Source organism: Hemibagrus wyckioides, linkage group LG17 (genome assembly GCF_019097595.1).
Source record: "Hemibagrus wyckioides isolate EC202008001 linkage group LG17, SWU_Hwy_1.0, whole genome shotgun sequence".
Lineage (NCBI taxonomy): Eukaryota > Metazoa > Chordata > Actinopteri > Siluriformes > Bagridae > Hemibagrus > Hemibagrus wyckioides.
The window spans coordinates 17,887,645-17,909,758 of NC_080726.1; the positions used below are offsets into that span (position 1 = coordinate 17,887,645).

At 40.3% G+C, this 22,114-nt stretch overlaps 1 protein-coding gene across 2 annotated transcripts; it reads left to right on the forward strand.

Annotated features, from left to right (window-relative positions):
• The first annotated feature begins 6,960 nt into the window (after positions 1 to 6,960).
• On the forward strand, positions 6,961 to 21,547 carry LOC131368057 (interleukin-1 receptor accessory protein). Of its 2 annotated transcripts, XM_058413896.1 has the most exons (11): positions 6,961 to 7,098; positions 9,045 to 9,130; positions 13,807 to 14,083; positions 14,213 to 14,387; positions 15,966 to 16,134; positions 16,385 to 16,453; positions 16,597 to 16,726; positions 16,936 to 17,084; positions 19,627 to 19,770; positions 19,874 to 20,017; positions 20,255 to 21,547. In XM_058413896.1, exons 1-11 carry the CDS (start codon positions 7,082 to 7,084, stop codon positions 20,746 to 20,748), a joined length of 1,854 nt encoding a protein of 617 aa, XP_058269879.1. In that variant the 5' UTR covers positions 6,961 to 7,081; the 3' UTR covers positions 20,749 to 21,547. The 2 variants fall into 2 exon arrangements, with proteins under 2 accessions (XP_058269879.1, XP_058269880.1); XM_058413897.1 differs by lacking the exon at positions 9,045 to 9,130 and having other exon boundaries at positions 6,985 to 7,098.
• The last annotated feature ends 567 nt before the right edge of the window (positions 21,548 to 22,114 follow it).

Here is a 22,114-nt window from a genome sequence, read left to right on the forward strand (position 1 = left end):
GTTATGTCTTTTAAAACCTCTTAATATGTCAAAGGAAAATTCCCAGTTTATGAATTGCAGTTCATGAATTTTATATGAATAGAGTTAATGTTAGTCGAAATAATTAGAAATGATAAAATATCGTGAAATAATGCCTAGTGCAAACAAAATGCTCACTACAAAGCCACAGCACTGAAAATAACAAAAATAAATACTACAGAAGTCCCAAGTCCCACAAGTGTGTCAGCATCACCTTGCAGTAGCAAAATATCAGCTAGCATCTAGCAAAATTCCAGAGGACTTCAGAGGAAAGCTATGCTAGCCTAGTTAATGCTACAGCAACAGAACAGCCTGAGATGTAACATTTGTCTCCTATTTTAAGCCAAAAATGATGACTTTACATCTGTAAATCAGAAGTGTTTTCAATTTAGCCTCATTTGGGAAATTGAGGCATTATTCTAGCTTTAGTTTCATTCAGAAAACAAAATATTGGGAAACATATACATAATTAAGACTTGTCCAGAGACTTGGAAGTCTGTAGCAATGATAAGAAGGTGGTATGCCCTCTTTAGAGGCGTTTTGAGCTAATTAGCCATACCCTATTTTCTGAGCATTCTTCCAAACACGAGACATGCTAATTATTTGTCCCTCTGAAGACAGTGCTCAGAAACCAGCATGAATTTGTTCAGCTTCTATACACCAAGCTATGAAGTGTCAGTAATTTAGCTGGTAGGTAGTGTAAACCTCTAGCTAGAGTATTTGAATATGCACTGCTCATTTTTGTCTTTCATAATTTCCCCTTCTCATTCACGCCAAACAAACTGTTTACAGAAAGATGATATTCAAGAGACATACTAAAAGATCTGGCTACAGAAGACACTGTGAAAAAAAAAAAGTTTTTTAACGTTGGTGCAGAGCGATATGAGGCAATCAGTGGAGGCCATTGAACCCTGCTACTATGACAGTAGTATGGATCAGTAATCAGGACCATCAACAAGGTCCTGCAACTAACCTTTACAAAGCTGATGGAGAAGCAGAGCAAGTCAATTCATTTGTAGAGAGCGTACAATTCCAGAGTTAGATGCTTTGGCTGGAATTGGCATGCATTCTGTCATCTATGAGTCACAATGTCGGGAACTGCTACAAGGCAATAACACTAATGGTGAATGCAACACATTTTTTTTTAAATAGGTTTTTACCAAAGCTTTCAGTGAATATCTGCATATATGCCCAGGATCTTGAGGCAGGTTGTACAGATTTCCCAGTTCAGCTGCATAATAAACAGCTGGGTTGTATACTACATTCTAAACAGTAATGACCAAATATGGACAATCCAAAGAGCTAGGAGACAGCACTACATTCCTAAACATGGATTAAGCCTGGACAAAATAATATCCTTTTACTACTCATGGACTCAACAACTGAACTGCTGGCAACTGAAACTGACTTTATAATCCCCGCTCTGGAGTATGTCCATGTACTGTTAATTAATGTTCAAAAATGATATACGTAGTTAAAAGATGTTCTTCTAGTTCCTGACAAATATATCATTTCTCCACTTCTTAAATGTGAGAAATTTTCATTACTCCCACCTTCTTTCAGCTACACAGCTCTGGAAATTTGTGGCCAGTCAGAGCAAAAAGCACAAAGTCAGCAGAGGAAAAAGTGGCTTTCATTACTTTTTAGTGTCTCCATCTGATCTGACCCCACTGTACTTTTACATTTTCAGGTACACAGTTGGGAAAGTGGTTTCTTCAAGACTGTTCTCTATGGGTTTCTCATCAGAGACAGGTGTAATGTTAGCAATGAAATCTTTGTAAAATGTGTAGATAGTTCTGGGTGACTGATTGTAAGGGGTAGTCTGAGATAATTGTCAGGCAGATTAAGACATTTAAGATTATCTTTAGCGTTTTACTCCTGAGTGTGATCAGTCCATGGGAAGGGTAATACAGGGTGGGGTGCAAAAACCTCCTTTTTTTGAAGGCGAATGAAAGAAAAATTGTTGCTGATAAACAAAATTTATTTTTTGATAATGAAAGAACATAATTTCAAATTTCAAATCATGCTGTTTTAAACAAAATATCTTGAAGGTGGTGGCCACCGTTCTCTATGCACTGATGCAACCGATTTCTGACTTTTCAGAAGGTTTGCAGGTTTGTGTGGCGATGTTTAAAAACCTCTACCTTGAGGTATCCCCATGAAAAAAAATCACAGGGCGTTAGATCGGGCTGTATACAGGGTGGGGCACAGAAACATCCTTTTCCTGAAGAAAAAACCTAGGAAATGTCTGGTTCCAACAGGATGGTGCCAAGGCCCACACAGCCCGAGCTTTGATGCCAGTTTTGAGGGCAATGTTCCCCGGACGGCTCGATTCAAGGTGACATCCCATGGGCGGTGCGCTCGCCCGATCTAACACCCTGTGATTTTTTTTGGGGGGGTTTTTAAACATCGCCCCACAAACCTGCTTCAGCTGAAGAATGTTATTCGGCAGGAAATAGCCCGAATTCCGGTGGACATGTTGGAACGTGTAGAGGGAAACGTCAGAAATCGGTTGCATCAGTTCATAGAGAACGGTGGCCACCACCTTCAAGATATTTTGTTTAAAACAGCATGATTTGAAATTTGAAATTATGTTCTTTCATTATCAACAAATAAATTTTGTTTATCAGCCACAATTTTTCTTTCATTCGCCTTCTTCGGTCAGCCTTCACCGACCACAGTGCTTTCCTGTCTCAGATGGAAGGGAAACTTGCCATCTTTTGTCTTTCTATGGAATAGATGTAGATGTTCAGGGTCCAACATATACACTCCCAGGAACAACATACAAATCCCAGGACATCATACTTGGCTGGCTTTTCAGGGAACGTGCTGATCAGCTTGCTTCCTCAAAGACATCTTCAACATTTCCCTTAGCCAAGCAGTCTGTGTGCTTCAAGAAGCCCACCATCATCCCTTTAATTACCTAAACAATGATAAAGAAATCATCATTGTGTTGCTTGAATAACTACCAGTCTCATATTATGAAGTGCTTGAAGCGGCTAGTCATAAAATACATAAAGAGCAGTCTTCCCACCACACTGGGCCCATTTCAGTACGCCTACTATCCTAACCACTCAACAGAGGAGGCCATATCTACTACCACCCACCTTTTACCCAACTATGTAAGCATGCTGTTCACAGTATGAGCCTGCTGCGCTGAACAAAGCTGAACCTGCTTGCTTGACTTTCCTTGCCTTGACTTTTCTCGTCAACTGGAGCTTGTGGGCCAGAGTGTGTTGGTGTTGAATGCTGAGCTGAAGTTGATGAACAGCATTCCAACATAAGAGTCCTGGTTGCCCATGTGGGATGAGGCTTGGTGGATGGCAGAAGATATGGTGACATACTGGTTAGGGGCCAGTGTTGCTGGAGTGGGAACTTGGTTGTGGGGCAATACCACTTGCTTGAAACAATTCACAACTACTGGGATAAGTGCAAAAGCTTAATAGTCATTAATAGGCATGAATCTTTGGCACTGAAAAAACAGTCTGCACCAAAGAGATACTGAAGATGTCTCTGAAGACATCAGTCAACTTGTGGGTGCATTCCTTCAGTACACAACCTTGAAGGGTTCCATCATCCTTGCATGGGTTCACCATCAGAAGGGTTTTCCTGTTTCCTAAGGTCATTGCTTGGTCACTGGTGAAATATAATCCATACTGCTACCTATGTTTTATATGTTTAAGATTGGTCTATTGTAAAGCTTCTGGAAAGGAGGCATCATTGGTACAGGCCTTGGATGTTGAGATGCCACTGTTAAACTTGTCCTTGGTGTCTAGAACACGACTGATTTGAATGCAACACCACAAGTTTTCAAACAATATGCAGACCTCTGCGTTCATCAGTGTGGACCTCTGTGTAAGTGGACCTTAGAATTCACCCAGGGTCTCTGATGGAGCTGTGTGGTGATAGTACGGAGCATCATAACACTACTGCTTATGTGGCCAGTGATCAATTTGCATTGGCACTGTTCTGTATTTTGCACCTTTAGGTAGAAACAAGCGACCTGCATAATCATTTTTCAGAAAAGAAGGCTGCAAACATCTCTTCAGCTTTACATGCAGTGTAATGAGGTCCTACAAGGATATATGAATTTTCTTCATCACTTATCTTAATAGCATGCAATAAACAGATCCAGGGTCCTGACTCTACTTGTTTGCTTATTTAAATTTGTAAATATTAAAATGCTAATGGTAATAATCTGTTGTAATCTGTGAGCACTGCATTTATTTACTTAATTATAACATATGTTCAGTAAGTACATTAGCATCTCAGCCAATCTGTTATTACTACCAAAGCAACAGGAGTGAAGAGAAAGTTATACAGAGAGAGAGACAGAAAGAGAAAGACAGTTAGAATGGGAATTAGAGAGAGACTGCATTCGACAGCAACACATCTGCTATAAAAACTCCTGACAGAAGCTGTTAACATCACAGCGTTGTGTGTGTTGTGTATGTGTGTGTGTGTGTGTGTGTGTGTGTGGGAAGAGGAACAGCATGACAGTGTTAGTGATGAAATAGAGGCCTGCAATCACGCTCAGCCATTACTCTAACACACACACACACACACACACACACTGCTGACTTAGGTTTGATTTGCTTACAGTAAATCACAGCTTGGAACTGGGTGAAGTATGTGTGTGTGTGTGTGTGTGTGTGTGTGGTCAATCTCTGTGTGGGATACCTTTAGAGACCTATAATGGCCTATGTATATTTCCGTGTGTATATTTTCAACTTCCTTCCTTCTGGGGTTGGTGTCTGTGATGCCCAGTGATGGATATCCCCGATTTGCACTCAGTATTCCCGGGACTGACTCCAGATCCACTACAACCCTGATCAGGATAAATTGGTTACTGAAGATGAATGAGCAAATCTTCACAGCATCTTGACTTTATTTATTCATTCATTCATTCACTGATCTACTGTAAATGGTTTATTCTGGTCCAACTAAGCTCATTAGAAAATATTTTGGGCAGGCAGAAATCAGCACTGCAGGAGTGGGATTAAAAAAAACAAAACAGTCATGTACACACCTCTAGCTCCTTTCTAATATATATTATAAAAACAACCACTTCTGAGACATATAGAAATAATGCCAATGTCTTCCACATCCAAATGAGTACATTAATACTCCTCTAGGGGGAAGTGGTAGCTTAATGGTTACGGTGTTGGACTACTAATCAGTAGGTTGTCAATTCAAATCCCAGGTCAACCAAGCTACCATTGCTGACCCTCAATTGCTCAGTTGCATAAAAAGAGATAAATTGTAAGTTGCTCTGGATAAGAGGGTCTGCCAAATGCTTTAAATGTAAAACGAATGCTTCAAACTGATATCTATTATCAGTGAGATATAGCAGTAATAATATAGCTCAACATTTAATGATTGGCGGTGGAGGTTGCCTCAAGTTTCCACTGATGAAGTGCTGCTACTCTGCCTCGTTTAGGGCCTAATATAATTACAGTGTGCACTACAACTGGCAACTTGGTGACCTCATGCTGCCTTAAGTGTTATATAAGAAATCCTGAACTAGATTTTAGTCATGAGTAATTTTTCTGACTAAGCTTCCCACTTGGTTCCTCCTTTCATCATGGTGGACATTTGATCAACTGAAACTAGTGCTATTTTGTACCTACATTTTAAAGAATGTGTGAAGGTTTTTGAGGTTCTTGAAAAACTATTACTACTTCTAATAATAATAACTTTGAGGACTTTATTTGAACAACATCCATACATCCATACATTTTCTATACCCACTTTGTTCCTAACGGGGATCTGCTGGAGTCTATTCCAGCATACATTGGGTGAAAGGCAGGGGTACACCCTGGACAGGTCACCAGTCCATCACAGGGCCACACATATAGACAGACAAGCACACACACTCACACTCACTCCTATGGGCAATTTAGAATTACCAATTAACCTAATGTACAGGTTTTTGGACTGTGGGAGGAAACTGGAGTAAACCCACACAGGCACAGGGAAAGCCCCTGCCTGTACGAACCTGGGATTCGAACCCAGGCCTTTTTTTTTGCTGTGAGGCAACAGTGCTAACCACTAAGCCATGAACAACAATGCTAGAAATTTCCACTAATTCATAACTGTCATTTGACCAGGTATGGGGCGGTGGTAGCTCAAGTGGTTAAGTAGGTCGTTGCCCGGAAGATTGGGGTTCAAGCCCCAGCACTGCCAAGCTGCCACTGTTGGGCCCTTGAGCAAGGCCCCCCAACCTCCTCGTGCTCCTGGGGCACTGCATCATGGCTGACCCTGCGCTCTGACCCCAACCCCCAAGGATGGGATATGTGAAGAAAGAATTTCACTGTGCAGTAATGTATATGTGACAAATAACACCTGTAAGGCAAGTTAACCACTGATACCCAACCAGAATAAAATCCTGTTACTGTAATTTACATTACTTTACTATATGAAATGTTTCTCCATAAAGGTGGTGTCCAGTGCACAGCACCAAATATTCCCGAGATCCATATAAAAAACCTTACAAATGAATGAATACTACAAAACATAACCACTTTAAACCGTCTTATTTTAACCACTGGCTAATAAGTAACAGTTAACAGGTTACGGACATAGCCATGTAGTCACATTAGCCACTTATACAGACCTTTAAGCAAGGGATTTTATATAATCTAACCTTTACAGTTTACCAAAATTTTCTTTCAATTTCCAACTCATATTTTTATCACTGGTTCTGTGGCAGTTTCCAGGAATTAGCCTCCATGATATGGATAAAAGTGTATGAGGTAAATTTAAGGTATGCTAATGTTTGAGGCTATTCACTGTTATTGAATTGACCTGACTGTGTATTGAGGTCAAATTAAACGTAACCCTTTCCAATATGGCGGACGCGTTGCCGTAGCTAGCAACAGCGGCTAGTTCGGCTTTCGTGTTGCGAAGCATTGTGGGATTTGGAGTCACGGGCAGCACGGGGTTTTCCGTAGGAGGAGCCTGACAGTACGGCGCTACATTTCCGTTCACATTGAGCTGAACAGCCAGTTATACCAAAACTCAGGAAACGCATGACACGGAACCGATACGCGCGAGCCCGTGAATGGAGCGTGCTGTCGGGTAAGACGCGCTGCACTGAACACGTTGTGTGTTTGCGCGCGCGCGTGTGTTTGAGCAGCTCTTTTTTTAAAAAATCTCTCTCTCTCTCTCTCTCTCTCTCTCTCTCTCTCTATATATATATATATATATATATATATATATATATATGTATGTAATGTCGCGTGCTATTTGTTATAAATAATGATGCGGTTTATGGTGCTGGGTTTGATGACGTGTGTGGCAAAATGCACACTTAATTAATGCAACTGATAAATGTTAATTAATTTATTGACGCTAATTATAATGAAAATCTCGGTAGGATGAGGAGAAAGAGAGAGGGGGGGGGGAAGAGAGAGCGCGCATTGAGGTTGATGACAGCTACTTTCCTGAGAGATTGACCAATGTGCCGTTTCCGTTGTCAAATGTCACGTGCGCGCGCGCGTGTGTGTGTGTGCGTGTGATTGTGCGTATGTTTGTGTGTATGTGTGTGCGCGCGCGCGTTTTGCCGAATTAAGCAATATTTCATTTAAGGACGTGTTGTTATTTTACATAAAATTTTAACTCACTGATGTGGTAAAGATTTTTATTAGGAGATTATTTATTTATTTATTTATTTATTTATTTATAATTTGTGGAAGGAGGCCCCAGTGTCAGCGTCAGTAATTCTTCCCAGCAGAGATGTTTGCACTTGACAAGCTGTGTATCTGAATGTCTTCTAAACAAAATCCGAGGCTGGATTGTGAATCTTGTCTTGAGGGTGTATCACTGCATTAAATATAACCATAAATGGATTAAAAAAAAAAGACGTGTGATTCGTGAACAAATTAAACATTTTAATCATTGACAAATTTCTGTAGCATTTCAAGGCACGTTGAGACATGCTGTTATTGTAAAATAATCCATTTCGGGGAAGAATACACACAATTCCTTACAAAGGCAGTTTAAAGCTTCCACCATCACCGCGTTTCAGAAAAACACCAAGAACCACAGCAGTTTATTACAATTAATACTTACAGCATTCATAATGTAACAAAAAATTCTGAATGAATTCTCTGTTCCTTAAATACTGAGAGTAATGAGTGTTGTAAACGTTTAGAGTAGGGGTGTGTGTGTGTGTGTGTGTGTGGTACACACCATGTAATTGCCTCTCAGATAGAGCAGCTTATTGATCAGGCACCGAATTTGATTAATCAGTTTGTATGTGTGTGTGTGTGTGTGTGTGTGTGTGTGTTTGTACACAAGTGGCCTCCTAAGTGCTTTAGACTGACTTAAATCAATTAAGTGGCCTTGTAGCTTTTGTATAATTGCCATTCCAGATTTCCCAAAATGCTTTTCAATGAAATTAAAGCAGACTATTGTGGGGAATCTCTGAGTATGTATGTATGTGTGTGTGTGCTTCACTTCCTCCTTTCGTCTTTGCTACTCCCTCCATCCTCATCTCCATTCCCTTCACCTTTACTCCTCCTTTTATAACTTCCCTACTTTCTCATTCCCTCCATCACTTCCTCATTGCTTCATCCTTTACTCAATGACTGACCATCTCCATGTGAGCAGTTATGTGTGTGTGTCTGTGTGTGTGTCTGTGTGTGTGTCTGTGTGTGTGTCTGTGTGTGTGTCTGTGTGTGTGTGTCTGTGTGTGTGAGTAAGAGAGAATGATGGATACTGCTGTGGTGACACAGGGGACCCATCGCTCTCATCCTCTCAGTGGATCTTCCGTTTCTGTCTGGTGCACACACCACACACACACACACACTGAGAGAAAGAGAGAGATCCATGTCTCTCTTATTAAATCATCCATCCCTCAATGAACCCTGTTCCTCTAATGCTTCTCTATCTATCTATCTATCTATCTATCTATCTATCTATCTATCTATCTATCTATCTATCTATCTATCTATCTATCTATCTATCTATCTATCTATCTGTGTATCTATCTATCTGTGTATCTCTCTTTCTCTTGTTTTTAGGATGTTCTTCTCAGCTGTCCACTTCCTCTCCTTGATGTGGGTGGTTCATGCCACCCTAATAGAAGCTCCGGCCACTGACCAATCAGGTATAATCTTTGATACATGAATCATAAATATGGCTCCTCCGTCTTTCTATCATGCTGAACACTTTCTATAATTGTGTGTATAATAGTGTGACAACTAATGTTTCAGGAAGTCTTTAGATAACCTCTCTATTCAGCACGAAGGCTAAATAAATACTGACACTCTGGACTATTCCACACTGGACATGTTCCAATCCACAACTTCCTAATCACTACTAAGTCTAAATAAATACCATCACATTTACTGTACACACTGGAAATGTCCCAAACCACACTTCCTAATGACTACAAATGCTAAATAAATCGTCTTAATCAACACTAAGGCTAAATATATACCATCATTATTCCATTATGGATGTTTCCAAACTACAAATTTTTTATTCAGTACAAAATTTAAATAAATACTAAGGTTGTAACACTCCGGTTACGATTTGATTCCACTCACAACAAACATATTAATAAATAAACAAATTCTCCTAAAATTTGATTGAATAACAAAGTCTCTGACCTATGGTCCTCAAAATGATGGATTGAAACACAACAAGCTATATAGGAAAATATAAATCCAGCTTCAAAGTCGGCTAAATTGCCCATCTTCCAACTTGTTTTGCTAGTTGATGTGCCTTTCGGCTGTACATACAGAAGGTTTTGAAGGTCATGGGTAAAGTATTAAAACATTATGTAAGCAGATTTTGGTCTGAGTTATTAGAGATCTGTTTGTCATTTCTCAGTGGACATTTAGGTTTTATAAATCCTGCTCCTTATTGACTTTGGTAGGTGCTGCACATATGGCGTGATCGCTCTGATGATGGAATATTTTTTATACCGTGAAATAAAGGGATGTTAATGTCTGCAAGTCAGGTGCCCTAAAGTACATCAGGGACGTCTGTCTTCAAATGCACATGAATGTAATATGAAGTTAGCCTGCCCTTTGCAGCTATAATTCTTCTGGGAAGGCTTTCCACAATGTTTCGGAGTGTGGTTATGGGAATATTTGACCATTCCTCTAGAAGAGCATTTGTGAGGTCATTGATGTTGGACGAGAAGGCCTCGTCTCCACTCTAATTCATCCCAAAGATGTTCTATTGGGTTGAGGTCAGGACTCTGTGCAGGTCAGTCAAGTTCCTCCACACCAAACTCATTCATCCATGCCTTTATGGACCTTGCTTTGTGCACTGGTGCACAGTCATGTTGGAACAGGAAGGGGTCATCCCCAAACTGTTCCCACAAATTTGGAAGCATGAAATTGTCCAAAATGTCTTGGTATGCTGAAGCATTGAGTTCCTTTTATTGGAACCAAGGGGCCAAGCCTAACCGCTGAAAAACAACACCTGAATTCAATGATTTGGAGGGGTGTCCCAAAACTTTTGGCGATACAGTGTACCTCGCATGTCTTATGGAAGTTAAAGATCCCAATGGCCTGTGGTTTGAAGCTCCTCCTGAGACTTTCTGTTTTTCCCATGTGGCTGCAGAAGCATTTGCCTGACCTCAGCAGCCTGGGGTGGGAAGTAGGGCTGCACAATTAATTGATTTTCTAATCGCGATAATGATTACAGATGCCACGATTATGTAATCGTTCAAAGCTGCGATTACAAAATAAAAAAATCTACTTACATTATTCTGCATGCTTAAGGGGTGTTTATTGTATGTTACGTTGTGAGGGGCGAATAAAGACTCTTAATTGGCCTTATAGTCTGGCACACTCGTGTGCACTCAAATATGCTCTAGAACCGCTCTCGTGATACTTTAATGTCATACACCTATCGGTCTGCACAGCGCTGCTTTTACACCATGTGACTAAAACACCGTACAGCCCTTGAGTGCAAACAATGGGCCAGAACAGACTCCATCATTCAGCTGTTCTGTCCATTGAAAAAGGAATTCTCACCACTATAAATACTAGTAGGGTAATTGACCATCAAGTCTCGGAGATACTCTCTGATGATTCCACCCTCCTAGAAATAGGATAGAAAAGTCACCAAGATAAAAAAATATTTATATGTTATAAAATATGGCATGCAGTTGCTTCAAACTATGGTATAAAGCTATTCAAAACACCATTTAATGTAAATTGTGATAATCGTAATTAATAATCGCAATTACAATTTCAAGGGAATAATTGACAATTATGATTTTTGTCATAATCGTGCAGCCCTAGTGGGAAGTGTCCTTGAAAATTTTCTGGGCTCACAAAAAGAAACTGAAAGCAAGGCAACAGTTTTACCACCACAGACAATTCTAGAAATTTACATTCAAAGGACTTTCTAGAGCTTTGCTGTTGAGAGTATCACTGCCTGCTATAACAACCGCTTCAAGATTACAAAACCTTGCTATGTTCAGCAGAACCTAACAACCAACTCGCTGGGATGGCTGTATTTTTCTAGTTTTTTTTTTTTTTTTAAAATGTACCACACTGCAGGGTGTTATGGTTTTTGTTTGGACACTTGTTGTATCAGGCAGTGATGTTCTAAACAGCAGAGGTCCACAATATCCTTTGAATGTGGGCAAATACCTTGAATTTCCGAAGTTGTCTGAGGTGGTAAAAGTGTTGTCTTGCTTTATTGGATCTGCAGTGACCAGGAGAGTATTTGAAGTTGGTCACTCTTTCAAAATGTGCTCTTTAGATCTTAAGAGGTATGCAGTTTTCTATTTGCTCCATGACCATCTCCTTGGTCTTACTGACATGTGCAAGGTTTTTGGCCAGGCACCACTTTGCTAGATCCTCCACCTGCTTCAAGTAGGTCAACTGTCATCAGCCCAACCGCTACCACTGTGTTGTGAATCATTTTGATGATGGATTTGGAGATATGGTTGGCCACACAGATTGCAGTAGAGATGGAGAACAGCAGGGGACACAGGACACTTGGGGTCGGTCAGGGCAACAGGACTTTAGTCATTCTGGCATAACAGTTTGTTGTTCTAAGGCAAAGGGGAAAATGTGTGAAACATTTGGAGACCACATGGAGACCACAAGGAGGTCAGCAGCCTTACTGCTATTTATCTACTTCAGGTTTGACCTTCCTGGTGGTCTAGCCATAATGGGTTTATGATTTGTCCACACCTGATATGTAAAGTGTATACATATAATATACAAAACAATCAAAAAGCAGCAGTGGTATCACTTGAACCCTGTGTGAATTTTTTCAAATGTAAAAATTTGCTTCATGCGCCTTGTCCTTCAGCTAGAAAAAGGGCAATGGGGCCTTTTGCACTTTAATGAAATTAGGCATCTTGCTAACAGCGGTCCAGTAGATAAGATCGGTGGACCTCATCTTTCTAAAGTGCTTTGATATTTGTAATGGCCGATCTTTCAATAGAACAATCTGCTAATGTTGCTGAATAAATGGATAAAGACTATTGGCATAAACACAGACATGCAGAACAAGCCAAAGAGTTTATTAAACGATGAGTAAACGATTGGGTTCAGACAGTAGGGTAGTTTTGTCAGGTAGAGGAGAGCACAGTTAAAGGATTTAGTATATGGCCCCTACAGCAACAACCTTGGCTATTGGTTGGCCAGAAATATGACCGGGAAATGGGGCAAATCTGTACCTCCTGAATTGTGAATAAAAGATGATGCCATTTTATTAGTTTGGAAATTGCTTGGGGGGATGATTGGTATGTCGTCCACCAGCTAACAGTAGTGGCTTAGAAGATCACTGTACAAAATCAGAAAGTGTTTTATTGGATTGTATTCCATTTATTGAGTTTAGCATAGTCACTCCATGTTCAGTACCAGCTTGACTGTGGAGGTAACATGGCAGAATCTCCACAGACGATAAACACATTAACAGATCAAACCTGGAGCTCTGAGGCAGCAACACTTCCTGCTGTTTCACCCCAGCATCCATCCATCCATCCATCCATTTAGCTAGATTACGAGTAAAAGTGTGAGACAAGTGTTACCGTGTATAACGAACAATTATCTGATTTTAATGTCACTTGTATTGAACAAAATGAAGAATATGGAGAAAGTTTTCATTTGACTTGCATACAGAAGACTATAAAATGTCACAATGTAGTGAACAGACTGGGGTTTATGATGTACTGTGGGCCACCGACAGCATTACAGTGCGGTCCTGAGCCACCCTATGTGTGCACATGTGAGTGAGTGTGTGTGTGTGTGTGTGTGTGTGCGTGCACGCATGCGCGGGAAGAGGGAGTCTGAGCGTGTAGTATATTCTTTTCTGACGCAGAACTGTAAATCAGTTATATTATGTGAGGTGATGTTAGCATGCAGACTGTATTAGCATAAACCAAAGCAGCAATATACCTGTGTGTGTGTGTGTGTGTGTGTGTGCGCATTTATGCAGATGTTTAGGGGGGTGTGTATACAATTTTACTACATAATTCACAATGCTCTGTGTGTGTGTGTGTGTTTGTGTGTGTATGAGCTACATTCCATGTGTGTGAGTGTGAATTCTCACATGTAATTGATTTTGGACCTTTTGCAATATTTTGCAGTAAGTCCTATATTTTATAGCTTAAATATTGATTTAAAGTGTGTGTGTATGAGCAAATAAACGTCCAGATCAGGGATGAGAGTGTGATATTGATTTTGGCGTACACTCTGCTTCAAGCACTCGGCAGAATGTTTTTGTTTTTTTGTGTTTTTCTAAACAATAATTTAACAGAAGAGTGAAAAATTGATCATTTGTGTGTGTGTGTGTGTGTTTCAGGGCCACAATGTGTCAACTGGGGTGTGTATGAAAGGAAAGCAGTGAGAGTGTATGAGGGTGAAGCAGGGAGAATACACTGTCCGCTCTTCTCACACCCGAAGCTGTATAACTACGCTCAGATCCAGAGCACAGGACACACACTGCTCTGGTACAAACACACACAAGAGCTGGAGGAGCCGGTTGACCTGAGCCTACCGAAGTTCGTCAAACAAAGAGACGCACTGTGGATACAGCCGGCTAGCATGCAGGACACAGGAGAGTACATCTGCATTCTCAGGTACACACACACACACACACACACACACACAGTAACAAATATCTTACTTGCTATTCTTTATTTTTATGAATAGTACAGCTAGTCTAATAGGCCAGTAATGCTGTAGTCTTTATGTGTGTGTATGTGCAGGAACATGTCATCTTGTGTGAAGATCGGAGTTCGATTGGATGTGGTTCCCCGTAAGGGTGACTGTGACCACACGCTGCAGATTTACGTCAAAGTCCCAATGCTGAGCAACTTCACGCTTCGCTGTCCCAATCTGCAGCACCTACCAAACAAGACACACAAAGTCATCTGGTACTATGTGAGTGTCTGTTTTTGCAGTGGCAAGAGTACGATACTGTAGCGTTTAAGTACTATACTGTTGTGTCTCAGTACTATACTGTAAGGTTTCAGTACTAAACTGTGGTATCTCAGTACTGTAGGGTTTCATTACTATCCTGTAGGCTTTCAGTACTATACTGTAGGGTTTCAGTACTATACTGTGGGGTTTCAGTACTGTACTCCAGGCTTTCAGTACTATACTGTAGGGTTTCAGTACTATACTGTGGGGTTTCAGTACTGTACTCTAGGCTTTCAGTACTATACTGTAAGGTTTCAGTTCTAAACTGTGGTGTCTCAGTACTATATGCTTTCAGTACTATACTGTAGGGTTTCACTACTAAACTGTAGGGTTTCAGTACTATACTGTACCATTTCAGTACTATACTGTAGGGATTCAGTACTATACTGTAGGGTTTCACTACTAAACTGTAGGGTTTCAGTACTATACTGTACCATTTCAGTACTATACTGTAGGGATTCAGTACTATACTGTAGGGTTTCAGTACTATATGCTTTCAGTACTATACTGTAGGGTTTCAGTATTAAACTGTAGGGTTTCACTACTAAACTGTAGGGTTTCAGTACTATACTGTAGCGTTTCAGTACTATACTGTAGGGTTTCAGTACTATACTGTGGGGTTTCAGTACTGTACTCCAGGCTTTCAGTACTATACTGTAAGGTTTCAGTTCTAAACTGTGGTGTCTCAGTACTATATGCTTTCAGTACTATACTGTAGGGTTTCACTACTTAACTGTAGGATTTCAGTACTATACTGTACCATTTCAGTACTATACTGTAGGGATTCAGTTCTAAACTGTGGTGCCTCAGTACTATATGGTTTCAGTACTATACTGTCGGGTTTCAGTACTATACTGTAGGCTTTCAGTATTATACTCTAGGCTTTCGGTACTATACTCTAGGCTTTCAGTTCTAAACTGTGGTGTCTCAGTACTATATGGTTTCAGTACTATACTATAGGGTTTCACTACTAAACTGTAGGGTTTCAGTACTATACTGTAGCATTTCAGTACTATACTGTAGTGTTTCAGTTTTAAACTGTCAGTACTTAATGGTTTCAGTACTATGCAATAGGGTTTCACTACTATACTGTAGGGTTTCAGTTCTAAACTGTCAGTACTATATGGTTTCACTACTATACTGTAGCGTTTCAGTACTATACTGTAGCGTTTCAGTACTATACTGTAGGGTTTTAGTACTATACTGTAGGGTTTTAGTACTATACTGTAGGGATTTAGTTCTAAACTATGGTGTCTCAGTACTATATGGTTTCAGTACTATACTGTAGGATTTCAGTACTATACTGTAAGGTTTCAGTACTGTACTGTAGGGTTTCAGTACTAAACTGTAGCATTTCAGTACTATACTGTGGTGTCTCAGTACTATTCTGTAGCTTACAACTACTATACTGTAGAGTTTCAATACTATATTGTAGCTTTTCAACACTATGCTGTAGTTTTGAGTACGATAAAGTAGTGTTTCAGTACTATAGTGTAAGGACTTCTTACTCAGTGTGTGTGTGTGTGTGTGTGTGTGTAGAATTGTGAGCATGGCTTTATTGATCACAGCTTCAGAGAAATGGATGGTGACGATGTGATAATCAATCAGATGTTCGTTTTGTATGAAGGCCCTTACACCTGCGTCGTCATCTACCAGAGCAATGGACACACACTCAACTACACACATACCATCAACCTCCGAGCCATGTGTATGACTCAACACACACACAAATACTGCTAACACAAATACTGCTAACCTTTATCTTCCTGTCAGTCTAAAACAGCCTAACTGCTGTTGCACACCGACAGCCTAGATGTGCTAACACATAATGCTAGCATGCTAAAACTATAGTGCAAACCATATGCTGATGTATGCTAATGACCACTATTGTGTCAGTAGTACTGGTCTTCAAGGATGCTTTTGTGTGTGTGTGTGTGTGTATGTGTGTGAATGAACAGCCAACCTTGGACACAAAGAGCCAAAGATAATGAATCCAACTTCAAAGGAAATTTACACCGTTATTGTGGGTGAGTCTCAAGTCATAATACTGTTTAAATGTCATCATTTTTAGTACAGCAGAGCCACTAACATCTGGCAGAATCTAGCAAACGCATTGTGACTCAATCTCTGGGGCAGTTTGCTAAGCGGGGGTTCTGTGGTATCCCTACAGGTAAGAATGCCAAGCTTGTGTGCCGTGCCTTCCTGCCATACCTTGATGAGGAGCAGCAGGTGTGGTGGAGCATCAACAACAAGACACTAGAGGAACTGTCAGAGCCTCGATACACCTCTCCTGCATTCCAGTACACACACACATACACACACACACATACACACACACACAAACTTACACTATAGTACTGAAACACTACTATATCGTACTCAAAACTACAGCTACACATACATGGTGTGATGTAGGCCTTTGCCTTAAAATCTCAAGTTTTGCATGATAATTGTTTTTTTAATTCTTGTGTGTGTGTCTTTGTGTGTGTGCGTGTGTTTGCACACACAGGGTGCTGATAGATGATCATGGCGACCAAACTGTTGAGAGAGTGTTAAATGTGTCGCCGTTTAAAGAAGAAGACCTGCACAAAGAGTTTCGCTGCTCTGTTCAGAACAGCAAAGGATTCGACAGCAGAGACGCCACGCTGAAGGAGGAGGGTAAACACACACACACACACATACGCACTAAGCTAGTAATCCTCAGTGCTGATACTATATATTTCCCACTGTCTCAAATTTCCCTAAAAAGCACAGCTCAGCAAATTCTCCAAAATCCTCCCTCTATGTGGTTACGGCACTGATGAAGGAATAAGTGGTATTAAATTAATTCATTAATTTGTTAAAGTGAACCTCGCACAGGATCCATTTTGTTTCTGAGATGCACTGTTCTTTGTAGAAGTGCTGCTGGTTTTATACAGTTTGATGTTCCTGATTTCTTCAGGTCCCCATACAGTGGCATGCAAAAGTTTGGGCACCCCTGGCCAAAATTTCTGTTAATGTGATTAAGCAAGTGGAAGATGAAATCTCCAAAAGGCATAAAGTTAAACATGAAACACTCTTTTACAATATTTTAAGCAATATAAGAGCATTGTTTTCGTTTTCTACAATTTTAGAGTGAAAAAGGGAAAGCAGCACCTTGCAAAAAAAAAATGGGAACCCCAGGAGACTTGAGCTCTCAGATAACTTTGACCAAGGAATCAGACCTTAATTAGCCAGTTAGGGTCATGGCTTTTTCACAGACATCGTTCAGAAAGGCCAGGTGATGCAAATTTTAAATCTTTATAAATACCCAGACTCCTCTAACCTTGTCCCTACAATCAGCAGCCATGGGTTCCTCTAAGCAGTTGCCTAGCACCCTGAAAATGAAAGTGATTGATGCCTACAAAGCAGAAGGCTATAAGAAGATAGCAAAGTGTTTTCAGGTACCGATTTCCTCAGTTTGGAATGTAATTAAGAAGTGGCAGTTAACAGGAACAGTGGAGTTCAAGATAAGGTCTGGAAGACCAAGAAAAATATCAGAGAGAACTGCAAGTCAAAACCCACGTTTTACTGCAAAACACCTCCAGGAAGATTTGGCAGACTCTGGAGTTGTGGTACACTGTTCAACTGTTCAGTGACACCTGCACAAATATGGCCTTCATGGAAGAGTCATCAGAAGTAAATCTTTTCTGTGTCTGTATTTTGCAAAAGAACATTTACACAAGCCTGATGCATTTTGGAAAAAAAGTCCTGTGGACAAATAGAACTGTTTGGCCGAAATGAGAAAAGGTATGTTTGGAGAGCAAAGGGCACAGAAATTCATGAAAAGAACACCAGGGGTGGATCGATCATGCTTTGGGGTTGTATTGCAGCCAATGGCATGGGGAAAATTTCACGGGTAGAGGGAAGAATGGATTTAATTAAATCTCAACAAATTCTGGAAGCAAACAACACCATCTGTAAAATGCAGAAGTTAAAAAAACAAACGGATAATGATCCTAAACACACCTCAAAATCCACAATGGACTACCTCAAGAGGTGCAAGCTGAAGGTTTTGCCATGAACTGGAAGACTGTTGTAAGGAAGAATGGGTGAAAAGCCCTCCAACAAGAACTGACTTGGCTGGCTACAGAAAGCACTTACAAGTTGTGATCCTTGCCAAAGGTGGTGCTACTAGGTAATAACTATGGTACCCACCTTTTATGCCTTTTGGAGATCATTTCATCTTCTACTTGCTTACCTGTTCACATTAACAGAAAATTTTGACCAGGGGTGCCCAAACCTTCGCATTCCACTGTATGCTACATTCTATTTCCCATGTTCTCTCAAACTTATCTTACAAACATGTATAACTTGACATTTGTTACGTCCAGAGCCATAAAGTCTTTGTTGTGTCAAAGTGTGCTTTTTTTTTTCTCTCGCTCGCTCTCCCCACAGAACCAGTATCCTCACCTGTAGTTATTTAGAGCTCTGCATCATTGCGTGATGGGAGAGGAGAGAGGGTATTTAAACTGAAGCTACCCTCAGACCAGTAGTTGGTGGTGGCTAGATGGTGTGCGGCGGCTGAGCTCTCGTCCTTACCGCCAGAATTTCATTGTTAAGCCTTAGTTTGGGGTATCTTTCTCTCAGTTGTGTTGAGACTGTTGAAGTAGAGTTTCTGTCCTTTGTCTCATTGATTACATCTATGACTGAGACTTTACCTAAGAGAAGTGTGTTAATTTGAGTTTCCTTAATACATGTCTATTTTGCTGTATTTTCTTTTCTTTTCTTTGCAGCTTAGTCCGTTGGTAATACGAGTTCATTCAATTTTCATTTCAATTCAATTTATTTGTATAGCGCTTTTAACAATGGACATTGTCTCAAAGCAGCTTTACAGAACTTAGTTTTGTTATGTTTGTTTTGGCCTTGCCCCCTTCTGAAGTTGATACCCCTTCACTATTTTTGTTCTAATTTTTTTTTTTTTTTTGTGAATAAAAACTTCTTTTGCTGCATTTGCTGTGGTTGCTTCCATTATTGTAGCCATTTCTGGGCCCGGAGATGGCGTTTCCTCTGCCGTCGCAGTGTCTCACCACCAACCACTTAGTTCTGTTGCGTTCTTCCCTAGACCAATTTAAGACCGTAACACATTTCATGTTCACTATGTACTAATTATGTGCTGTCTTGATATATCTTGACATGCTGCTGTGTGTGTGTGTGTGTGTGTGTGTGTGTGTGTGTTTAGTGTATGTTCCTTCTGTGGAGCTCGGCTGTGGTCTCGGTGTGACTCTGGTTCTTGCATTGTTGCTCTTTGTGTTGTATCGTGTCTTCTGGCTTGAGGTGCACCTTCTCTATCGCTCCTGGTTCGGCACGGATGAGAGAGACAGAGGTAACACACACAGTTGTTGAGCTTTCAGGATGTGTTCCAAACCACATGCAGTATTGATACCTTGGAGTACATTGTCAGATTTTGCTTTTGTGTGTGTGTGTAGATGATAAGGAGTATGATGTGTACATCTCATACGCACGCAACACAGAGGAGGAGGAGTTTGTCATGACAACACTGAGGCGTGTGCTGGAGGCAGAGTTCGGATACACAGTGTGTATATTCGACAGAGACAGCCTGCCAGGAGGAAGTGAGTATACAAACTCGCACACACTACAGGCTTGGAACAAAAACATTTGTGTGTGTAAGTTTGAAGTGATACCATAATGTAAACGTGTGATTTTTAAAAAATTACATACAGATTAGTCTGAAATACTGGTTTTAATGTTGATCACAATAGTCTGTGTAAGAATAGCTAGCAAATCGTGGTAATGGTATGATTTTCTATGGACCTTATTAAAATGTGTGTGTGTGTGTGTGTGTGTAGCTGTAACAGAGGAGACTCTGCAATTCGTCAGTCGTAGTCGGCGCTTGCTGGTCATACTGAGTGCATGCAGTGCGTTTCGGGATGCCCAGGCTCTCCTGGAGGTTCGGGCGGGTGTGTCTGCCATGCTGCATGGGGGCAGCGTGAAGCTTGTGCTGATCCAATTCAAACCCACTCATTTGTCACGTGACAAGAGTAACAAACGAGACACACACAAGTGTGTGAAAGAGCTGCTGCGTGCACGTATCGCTCTAGCGCTCGTCCGGTGGGAAGGAGAAAAGTCAGCCTCACTCTCGTCACACTTCTGGAAGAAACTGCGGCTGCAGCTGCCTATGCGCACACCGACACACATGACAAAACATACAACACACGATACGTCGTATACCGACGATAAAGGAAAATCGGAGAGTACAGTGCTAATGCGGGAAAAGTTACACACTCCTAACACACACTCCCAAAACAACGCGACACAAATGGACATGTTACATAAAACATAATCACTAACAACAGCGTGTGTGTGAGAGAGAGATAAATGCCATGTGGGCGTGTCAGGGTAAGAAAATAGCTTTTTTGCACCAAAAAATATGGATGTGTAAAATTATAGCTTTATTTTTTTTTAAAGAAATGTTTTCACTATTAAGAGTAAAGTGTTTTTACTGATAGTTTTAGAACATATTTGTAAATACATTTGAAAAGAAAAAAACAACATGAGTAATGACCACAAATGCCGAAATTACTCAACTAACTAGCGCTAAAAGGCGGCGCTGTCAGTGGAACATCTTGGCTAAAAGTCAGATGCAGGGTAAAAGATAGCATCTGTTTGCTGACATTCAATATTTGTGTTCCTAGCCAATATGAATCATGCATCTTGTTAATCTGGTGAAGGTCTGTCAGATTAGATCTCTAAATAGCTGAAGTTAGCTATTTTAAAGTTTATTTTTCTTCTAGAAATTACTAACTTTCAAGTGCTAACAATAGCAACCTTCATTGTATTAGCAGAAATATATTCCTTCCCTATGAATGCTATCTTCTGGCAAAAAGAATATGTGAAAAATGTTTGCAGATCAATGGCTTTATAAAATGCAGTACTAAATATATTTCACTTGGTAGTGTTACACTGAGGAATTGTAACTTGCTAGTTATCTATTGTCACTATTTATTTATTTTTAAACACATCCTGTACATTCAGCATTTCATTGTGTGTTACAGTATTCATGTCATTCAGCCATTTTGTATTTTTGATTTTGTGCCGTTTCATCTGTGTCATTACTGAAATGAATAAACATCATGTTCATATCCAACAGTGTCCTGCATGTCATTCACATAACCTTCATAACAGATTCATGTTCAGCTCATACACACAAGCATCCCATCACTGAAACTGAACACAGGATTATGCTATTATGCTAAGAGAAAGCGATGCTAGTCAAAGCTAGTTTAATTATGACACAAAATAATTTCATTTTATTAGCTACCAAACCAAAGATGTTTACAAGTGGAGCTGAAATAATAATAAGCTCTACTTACTTTCTAGTTAGCTTTCTATAAATCTCCCATCTCTATCTAATCCTCTTTTTCTCTCCTCGATGCTCTTCTGTCATCTTAAAGCTTGTAGTTTTTCTTTCTCTCAAAGTTTGCAGCCTTTTCCAGCTCTCATTTTTCTCACCTCATATTATTCTCTCTGTAGGATCTCACACTCTATCTGTTATAGATTGAAGACAATCTTTTCTCTGAATTAGAGTAGAAGCTGTTGCTCTGTATATGAATGATCACAGATTCTCTCTCTCTCTCACTCTCTCTCTCTCTCTCTCTCTCTCTCTCTCTCTGTCTATCTGAATGATCACAGATACTATTTATACTATG

Coding starts and splice junctions, on each gene's coding strand:
- LOC131368057 (XM_058413896.1), top strand. Junction 16,135..16,384: donor CATCAACCTCCGAGCCATGT/GTATGACTCAAC, acceptor GTGAATGAACAG/CCAACCTTGGACACAAAGAG. Junction 20,018..20,254: donor AGACAGCCTGCCAGGAGGAA/GTGAGTATACAA, acceptor GTGTGTGTGTAG/CTGTAACAGAGGAGACTCTG.